This window comes from Notothenia coriiceps, unplaced genomic scaffold (assembly GCF_000735185.1).
Source record: "Notothenia coriiceps isolate Sejong01 unplaced genomic scaffold, NC01 NC01_scaffold00032154, whole genome shotgun sequence".
In the NCBI taxonomy this organism is placed as follows: domain Eukaryota; kingdom Metazoa; phylum Chordata; class Actinopteri; order Perciformes; family Nototheniidae; genus Notothenia; species Notothenia coriiceps.
In genome coordinates this window covers 150,914-160,877 of record NW_011364855.1, presented here as the reverse complement: position 1 = coordinate 160,877, position 9,964 = coordinate 150,914, and the positions used below count along the sequence as shown (strand labels likewise).

The following is a 9,964-nucleotide window of genomic DNA, read 5'->3' as shown; positions in this document are numbered from 1 at the left end:
AATAAGTATAATACAATTAAATATGTTCAAGAAGCATATATTAAGATACAACCAATATATTTAAAAAAATGGGAATCGGAATAAAAAATGTAAAAAAACATTGTTTTGTAGTTTTTGTTGTTGTATTTTATTAGTATCAGTACTCTAAACATCGGTAATACCTTAACTGACCGAAGTGTACCTGGGACTTAGCACACTTAACAGACTGTTACATAATGTAGTGTTAAGCAGGTACATGTTGCCTCATTCAGCTGCTGTTTACGCCTGTTCTGCTGTCACATGTTTGACTCCTTTTCCCAGAAACCCCCTGTGCGCAGGCGCAGAACGCTTCGCCTGACAGTGGTAAACAGACGTCAGAAGGGAGTCTTCGCCTCGAGTCAAAACAAAACAAAACAAAACAACTCAAAAAGAGACTGAAGGAGTGAATATCTGGACAGCCACGACGACAGGAAGTTTTAAAAAACTCATCGCGGATTAAAATCGGCCACTTGGTGGAAGTTATCGGGAGCTTTTCACGGACTTTTTCACGGATTGTAAACTCTGGAGTACAGCAGGAGCTTAAGCAGCTAGCGTTACGGAGGCTATCGTGCTGTTTTCAAAGTGCGGCGGGTTGGAGGCGATACACCGCCGAGGACACACAACTTCACCCAACACCCGGGAATACGATTTCTAGTTTGTTCTCCGGGACTTGGTGGCGGATCGACCGAGCTCCGGGCCTCGCTGAGAGGGTTTTATAGCCGCTTCTTCGAGCATCGTGTGCGGCGGCGGCAGCAGAAACATGGCAGATGGTGACATGCGCCTGGTCGCAATGTGGCGGATCGTGCAGACCTGAAGCACGGACTTTACTCACCAACATTTCTCTCATCTTTCCACTTTTATTAACTTTATAAACACCATTTGTCACTCACCTAAATCCCTTCCTTTCCCCCCGCTCTAAATTGTTCTGGTTTTTAGTTTTAGCGGCTTTTACTTACAGGCCGAGGAGCTGGTGGCTGATTTTTAAACACTTTTTTACAGTTGCAAACAAACTGTTGTTAGGATGATCAGTCGTTTTTAGTTTTTACACTTAACTTTGATTTTTCCGGACTGGGTTGTGAGGTTGTTTTGCGCTATTTATTTTTTTGAAGTTTGTTTGGATGTTTTTTTTGGCTTGTGTAGATCACGTTGTTTACAAGTGTAGACGGACAGGGGCTCCTGAGAAGATCCTTTGTAATCCCTGTTTGTAGTCTCATAGCTTTACAGTAAAACATATAAACCCTGCCTGTTTTGAATAAGACAATTTAAATATAAAATGATACATTTTGTACGAAATATTTCTTAATTTTTGATTTATTCAAAAAATATTGTTTTTAGTTAGTTTAGCATTGCTAATTATATTTTTCACAACATTTACCATTTAAACAAATATTTAAATTGTTAAATAACAGGAATGGCATTATTTTGTATCCATATACCATTTTGGTATTCATTTGCAGGGGAACCAAAACCTCTGTAGAACCAGATGTTTTGGTGCTCACTCTGCCACTTTTGTTTTTATTTCATTCAAACAAAGGGACTCTCATCCCGGCCCTCCTTCATTCTATATAATCGGAAGGTTTATGATAGTTACTATTAAAGAGATTATTTGGGTTCCCTAATCTCCAATCTGAGGATTAACCGAGGCTATTGGTGTGCCCAGATTATTCCGTCTCCTCTCCAGGCCCCATAGTCTCTGGAGCATATTGTTTTTGTGTCAGGAAGTGTGTTTGTTTTTACTCATCATACACTTAAAGTTTACCTTAACTTTTTAGAGTAGATGTTTTAAGTCGTGACATATTTTTTTGGTTGAGTGTAAATTCAGAGGACCACCATGGAGGACTCTTCGGTGCCACCGATTGACCCAGATTTTGAGCCGCAAAGCAGGCCCCGCTCCTGCACATGGCCCCTGCCCAGACCCGACATCTCGGCTGTCAAAACGGAGGGGGCGGATGGCTCCGAGTCCTCCGCCGGGACCCCGCCCGGGGACGAGGACAAGCCCGAGCCCCAGCAAATCACGTCCGAGCCCGAGAAGCCTTTGGAGGCGGCGGGGGCGGAGGGAGGGCCGCGGCCGGCGGGGGAGGAGCAACGCCCCGCAAAGGGTCCTCCCGCCGCAACGCGTGGGGGAACCAGAGCTACGCAGACCTGATCAGCCAGGCCATCGAGAACTCACCTGAGAAGAGGCTAACCCTGGCTCAGGTCTACGAGTGGATGGTGAAGACAGTGCCTTACTTCAGAGACAAAGGAGACAGCAACAGCTCGGCTGGCTGGAAGGTGAGCATGTGGGAGGTGGACATGTTTACTGCATCACTTTACAAGGTGGATTGTAGAGCTTTATGTGGCACAACTTATATATTTATAGCTTTACAATTCATGTTGCACCATAGAAACACTAGTATGCAGATAACCATCATATTACTTGGGCTGGGCAATATGGATATTTACACTTTTCAAAAAAAGTGTAAAACTTTATTTCTTTGGGTATTATATTTTTGTCTTCTTTAATAGATGTATTTAATTATCTCCATATATGACTGCGCAGTGTTTCCCACAGAATTTGATTCTATTTGTGGGGGCACAATTGTTTTTTAGAATCTTTTTTTTTCAGCAAGGCAAATATAGTTCTGACTAATAACCCCTTGAAACAAAGCAAGTGGGGTAATCTAAACTTTGGCGAGTGATTAATCAAACAATGAAAACATGTTTAATGAAAGAAAGCCCACTGCATAATTTTTCATATTATTTCATGTTCTCTATCTCCTGTTTTAGAATTCAATTCGCCACAATTTATCACTCCACAACAAGTTCTTGAGGGTACACAATGAATCGACAGGAAAGAGCTCCTGGTGGATGCTCAACCCAGAAGGAGGGAAGACGGGGAAAGCCCCCCGCCGCCGCGCCGCCTCCATGGACAACAGCAGCAAACTGCTGAAGAGCCGCATGAGGGCAAAGCAGACCAAGAAGCAGGCTGGAGCCGCTGGGCTGGGGGGGGCAGGAGGGGGGCTGCAGGGCGACGGCAGCACAGGCTCCGGGGGTGCAGACAGCCCCAACTCATCCCAGCAGTTTCCCAAATGGGGGGTAAACAGCGGCAGCCCCTCGTCCCGCGGCAGCCTGGACGACTCTGACATGTGGACCACCTTCCGCCCGCGCACCAGCTCCAACGCCAGCACCCTGAGTGGGCGTCTGTCCCCCATCGCTCCGGGACACGAGGACGACGACAACCTGCCGGAAGACAGCCTACTGGGCCGATACAGCTCCAGCAGCCTGACCCCCACCCTCACCGAGACCCTCATGGAAGAGCTGGATCTGATCGATGGCCTCACATTGATGACCGGGCAGCAGGGAGGGGCCAGTCCCAGCACAGCCCCCCCGGCCCCTCCCACCCCGCTGCCCTCTGCCTCCACCCTGCTGCCCCGCGGCTCCAGCTTCTCCTCCTTCAACCAGTTGCAGCAGTCCAGCCTCCCGCCGCCCCCCCCCCCTCACAGCGGGACCCAGGCCTCTCAGTGTGGCACCAAAGAGCCGTCATCCTTCAGCAACTCCCTCTTCAACCCCATGTCCAGCTCCGGCTCTCGTGGGGGCGGCCATTACACCAGCCATGTGCCTTCCAGCCTGGAGGCGCTGCTCACCTCCGACTCCCCCCCCCCCAGTGACGTGATGATGACCCAGGTGGACCCCCTGATGCAGAGTCCTGGAGGCATGATGGGCCTGGGCTCATCCGTGGTGGGCGTGAGGTCCAAACCCAACCAGCTGTTGTTGGGGAAAGGGCTGGAGCCCAACACGGTGGCCCCCATGGCACTTCAGCAGATGCAGCAGCGCCACCTCCACCTCCAGCAGCAGCAGCAGCAGCAGCAGCAGCAACAACAACAACAACAACAACAACAACAACAACAACAACACCAGCACCACTCACAGATGGGGTTGGGGATGATCCTCTCAGGTATGTCTCAGGACCCGTCACAGCTCTCCGCCCTCAAAGCCCAGCACGCAGCCCTGCCAGCGGGGGGCTCTCACCCCGGGGCAGCCCACCCTGGCTCCAGCCTGCTGGGGATGGCTCAGTTGGGTCAGTTGGGTCAGTTTGGAGCTCCGTCCTGCTTCCAGCCCGGGCAGGACCGGCTACCCACAGACTTGGACATTGACATGTTCACCGAGAACCTGGATTGTGACGTGGACTACATCATCAACAGTGACCTCATGGACGGAGACGTCCTCGACTTCAACTTTGACCCCATCCTGCCTGGAGGCCAGGGCTACGCCGGCCCCGCCTCCACACAGGGCTCCGCTCACAGCTGGGTGCCGAGCTAAGTCCTCCGCTGTCCAGTCAGCCAGGTACGCTCATCACTCTTCCTCTATCAGTTAAACTATTGGTGAATGGGGCTGCAATTTGCCATTTTTATTATCGATTATTATTTTCTAGATCTGTCAATTCATTGTTCGGGTTATACAATTACAGTCCATACCAGTTTCTCAATTTCTAATTATATGTTTTCAGTTTAATATGATATAAAAGTGTGAAATCTCCATATTTAAAACACCTTAACCCTCAATTGGTTATCAAAACAGTTAGAGATGACTTTGTCCTCAATCGACTAACTGAGTATTCAACTGATTGTTGCAGCCCTAGTCCACGTTAACCAAATATAATCGAATTCTAATGAATTAAAACACCTTAGAAGGTTCACTTTTTAACCTGTCTCACTGTAAATTGAATATGTTTGGGCTTTGGACGGTTTGTGGCATGAAACAAGACATTTATGTCGAAATGATGAGCATTTCAACACCATGTAGAGCAGTACACATGGGTTACATTTACAGTGATTGAGCTGATATGACTTTAAGTACATCTTAAGGATTCATTACGATATATCATCACGAAAGACCGTTTTATCCTTTTGTCTTGCAGGAACTGATCTCCAATCAATGAAACCTCAAAATCGTTCTAAACAACCGGTGCATTCCTCCTCCCTGCTGGCTGGATTTTAAAACAAGATGCTTCTCTCGGACGTAAAAGACAGAGCCTCTCCCATGTCATGTGCCAAGACATGCGGAGGACAGGGAGGAGCTTCATGCTACTATGCACAATATTTCTCCATTTTTTCAAAAAACAAACACTTGCAACGATTTGGCTGCTAGCCGATTAACTTTTTTTCTTCTAACCAGAACTGATGTTTTTTAAAAGACGTGTGACTTGGTGTTTTAAAGAGTGAAAAGACATCATGAACTCCCCTCTGCTGGGGGTTTATACTTCAGTTTTTGTCACACCAGAATAGCTTTAGGGTGGATACGGTACGGGACTACTTTGGTATTGAAGATTCAATAGACTGTTATTTTTTTTAGAAATGGCCAGTTTTCCATACTACACGAGCACGAACTGCCAGACCAAATGCTGTCGGAGGAAGAAGCCCCCTCACAGGATTGTGTTGCGAACAGACGGAAGATAAAAGACTGGGCGACTGGAGGTATAACATGTTTGGTTCGACATCTCGCCCAATTGTAAACTACAATTATGTGTACGGTTTAAATTTCTCACTATAGAGAAAGAAGATGCATTTTTTTTTTTTTTCAATGGAATTTGGTGATGAACAGTTAAGAGGGTCTGTATTTGCAGTTTGGCTATTTTGACTTCAATCCGGTGTTTTGCGGTAGATGTCAGTTAGAGGGTGTGTTTTTTTTTTTTTTATCCCTGATGTGCAGTTAAACTAACAAAATGAAGAAATGTGATTTTTGAATTTTTACACGGGGCATTCAAGGGTACATTTATTTGCCAACAAGTGATTGGTTGGCCAAGTATTATATTGTTTCAGACCGCAATATGCCACCACTGTCAGACATCTACTTGATTATTATCTCCTCTTTTTTGTTTTCATCGAGCCTGTGCATTTTAATAGCACTTAGGTTTCCTGTGAACCAGGAACCCCAAACTAGTAGACACATTAGGTTATAACATTTCATCAAATGATTTTAAATCCTGTAAAAATAAATAAAAGTACGTGTTGCACATGTACACGATGAGACGCTATGCAGATTTATGGAGAGAACTAAATGAAATCTTGAAGGAAATAAAAAAAAAATCACTTCTTGAAGGTTTTTTTGTTTAACATTTTCCTGAAATGTTGACACTTTAATTATTCAAGAAATTAATTCTCTGTGTGAGAAGTACACAAAAAGAATATATTTGATTATAGTTTTAATATACAATTTAGACGACGTAATAAATGAGATATTAATACATATGAATATATTACTAATGACAAGTGATGTTTTTTTACATTGGAGGAAGCATTCTCAGATAATTTTTAACGGTAATTTTCTATACTTTTATTTTTGTAAAGAATGAGATGCATGTAGATTTTTTTACGTAACCAAAGGAACACTAATATTTGCATGGCATGTAGGGCCAGCTTGGGCCTGACACAGTATCTCGTGTACATAAGCTTTGCAGAAAATGCCTGTAACATAAGAATCTGACTTGTAGAGTGAGGCAACGTGCATCCATACTTGACCATTTAAATTCACAATGATCTGCCTCTTTGTTTTTAATCGTGAATCCAAAAGAGAAACAGTCCCACTTTCAACATGCCGCCGGATTCTCATCTCAAAACGAGACTGATACAACCGTTACCTCTCAGGGTCGCTCACAAGAAACACAGGAAAACAACTTTATGATCACTGAATATATAGATTATTTTTGCTTTATGATCACGTGACCATAAAGCAAAAAATAATCTATATATTTGACCCCTTTGTCTCTGGACTGGAAACCTTCACGTCTTTGTTTTCCTGGAGGATTTTCTGTCTTAAAAAGAGTTGACTTTAAATTTGACTTACCTTTTTTTATATCACCGGTAGCCGATCCCTTGGGTTTCCTTTTTTTTTTTACTGCCAATATTTAAAACACTATAGCATGACTTTACTCAGTAGCAAGATGGACTTTATTTGTCCTCTTCCCCCCCGTACATTTTGTGCTTGTATTTAAATACTTTTGTTGACAATTGTGATCAGAAATAACATCCCTGCAGTTTGAACTCTCATCATTTCACTGCAGGTATGTGAGCCTCTGATTTGTACAAAGCACTCTATCTTTTTTTTTTGTTCCACAGTTTTTTAAAAACATTATGAATGGTGCTAGATGTCATTTGTGACGTATCCTGCTGTACGCCATGATGCAATGGGTGCATATCAGGGCCTTTTGAATTCTCTGTACACAGCTCAAGGATGTGGATGAGGTGTTAGGTTAGAAGTTAGCACACGATCAAAAGTCCTTCCCCTTCCTCGTTTTTTATGTTTTTATATATAAATATGATAACCCCCTTCTCCAAACTGGTCATTAATTAGATCTGGAAACAGGAGACCAGCTTGTTCAAAGTGCATGATTTTCTTCTAAATCATAACATGTAATCGTTTTTAGAAAGTTGTATATGCAACTATTTTGCCCACTATTTTGAATTAATGTCCAGGTGTTGGAAATGTTATTAACATTTAAAGGACAGACTGCAGCATGTAAAGGAGCGGTGGTTGGTTTGATGTCTCTAGTTTACTGTTGCCTCGTTTAAAAAAAAAAAAAAAAAGGGCAGGTGTGGTGTTATTACTCCCCTTGTATCTCCCCCTCTATGTAATAATTATCTACATATTTTGTTCTTCAGTTTTTTAAGTAGCAGTTAGTCCCTTAATTTTTGTTTTGAACTGTTAAAATTGCCCCTATTTTACTCAGTATTTTAGTATGCGGCAAGGGTTTTTCTTTCATAAGGGGAGGGTGGGGCGGACATGGAATGATGAGTTGTGCATAAGCCAATTATGTTTATGATTTTTGATTAATCTTGATAGATTTCCCCCCCCCTACCTCTTTATCTTTCTTTACACATTGTAAAGTCAGCCAGAGATGACAGTCAGTTCTGAAAAGCAGAAATAAATTCAATAAACTGTTTAACCCACTGTCTGTGTCTTTGGTTTCAAAGTGATTCACTCTTTATGTTTTATTGAAGTCAGACTGTGTTCAGTTCAGCCGCCAGGGTGCGCTGCTGTCACACAGCTACTGTAACTGTCAGATAAACAGTATGTAATGTGTACCCATAAGGCTGGTAAATATAATGTGTACCCATAAGGCTGGTAAATATAACGTGTACCCATAAGGCTGGTAAATACAACGTGTACCCATAAGGCTGGTAAATACAACGTGTACCCATAAGGCTGGTAAATACAACGTGTACCCATAAGGCTGGTAAATATAACGTGTACCCATAAGGCTGGTAAATACAACGTGTACCCATAAGGCTGGTAAATATAACGTGTACCCATAAGGCTGGTAAATACAACGTGTACCCATAAGGCTGGTAAATATAACGTGTACCCATAAGGCTGGTAAATACAACGTGTACCCATAAGGCTGGTAAATATAACGTGTACCCATAAGGCTGGTTAATAAAAGCCAGGATTGAGGACTTTTTGAGAAATGACGTAAAATATTCTGTTACAAGTCAAATGTCCTGCTTTGAAAAAGGGTACTTAAGTACATTTAGTATTTAATCAGGAAAATGTAACTTTAGCATAATAAAATAAAACATTTGATTTTATAAAATGTTGGGTTGTTACACTTATAACAAAACATTTCAATTATAAAACTTGTTTTTTAGTGTGTGAAGAAACTATAAAACTGAAGTGAGGTAAGTACAACATTTCCCCCTGAATTGTAATTAATCAGTAAGATTAAAGGACAGTAAAAATACTTAACTCTCCATCATATCTTCTTGGTCATATATCAGGAGAGTAAATATATTCATGATATTGGAAAAAGTAGTTTAAACAGAAACGTAAGTACATTTCCGTCTTATTTCCTTTGCTTTGATTCAACCTCACAGGCGATCAGCAGACGGTCAGGTGGTGGAAAGATTTAGAAACCAATAAATGGAACTTAAATCAAATGGTTTAAAACTCGGACTTGTAGAGAGTAAGTGAGAAACAAAAGGATTGCTCGATATGATTTGGTTACAGTTTAAGGTTTGTGTGATTTACCACACTATGAAAAACATTGAGGTTTCCTGGGGATGAGAGTAAAACAGGAGACAGGAGTTATTTTCATAGAGCATCTTTATAGAAAACATTTCTTCACATTTTCAAAAACAGTTTTTTGCTTTTTCACTTGTTCTCTTTTTTTAAAGACATTTCTTGTTTTTTTTAAAAGATAATTATCCTTTATTTTTATCTGCTCAAGTTGAACATGTTTAACATCCATCTGTGTCAAAGGCTCTTTGCTGAGTTGCTGGGGCTCCCAGGTGTCTGATAGAGGACACACACTGACAAACGCCAAGAAAAAAACAACTTCTTTTTTTCAACTTTTTAAACCCGTGTTAAAAAAGGTTACCCAGCTCCCACCAGAGCCCACATCCAGCCTCCAGTAGTCACGTCCCTCCACTTCAGCAGCATCCAGCTGTATTCTGAAGGCACCTGTGTTATCAGCGCTTTGCTTGACATGCTCGATATGCACTTGTTTATTTTCTACATCCTGCAGCTACTAATTCTAAAGTCTGTCAAAACTCTACGTCTACCTGAGCTGCAGCACAACAAGCAGGTCCTACCGTCAAACCCAGAAACAAAAACTATAAAAATAAAAAAAGACAGAAAAACAAGACACACGCGTTTCAACGAATAGTTTGCACATTGTTCTGCTTTGCAAATTGTACCGTGGATTTCTACTTGATAATCAGCTTTGCTACAGCTCACAAAAAAAGCTTAGACACAAAGCTTTGAGCAGAACGTCTGAACTCATGACCAGTGCAGATCGACTGGGAATTTTTCATCCATCCAATCCTTCAATTTGCTTCTTTAATGTCTGAAATTCAGTCTCTGATTTGATCACTTCTGAAGCGCAAAAAACAATCATTTAGTGAATGGCTCAGCTTAATCCTCAATGACTTCCTAAGTTTAGTTACACGTTTTCTTATCAGGCGTAAATTAT

At 42.3% G+C, this 9,964-nt stretch overlaps 1 protein-coding gene across 1 annotated transcript; it reads left to right on the top strand.

The window, feature by feature from the left end:
• Nucleotides 1-251: 251 nt before the first annotated feature.
• On the top strand, nucleotides 252-7,943 carry foxo4 (forkhead box O4). The gene is given in 4 exon segments (XM_010788823.1): nucleotides 252-1,942; nucleotides 1,945-2,289; nucleotides 2,785-4,341; nucleotides 4,916-7,943. Coding segments are annotated over 3 exon segments (1,971 nt in total). The 5' UTR covers nucleotides 252-1,849; the 3' UTR covers nucleotides 4,318-4,341; nucleotides 4,916-7,943.
• Nucleotides 7,944-9,964: the final 2,021 nt, after the last annotated feature.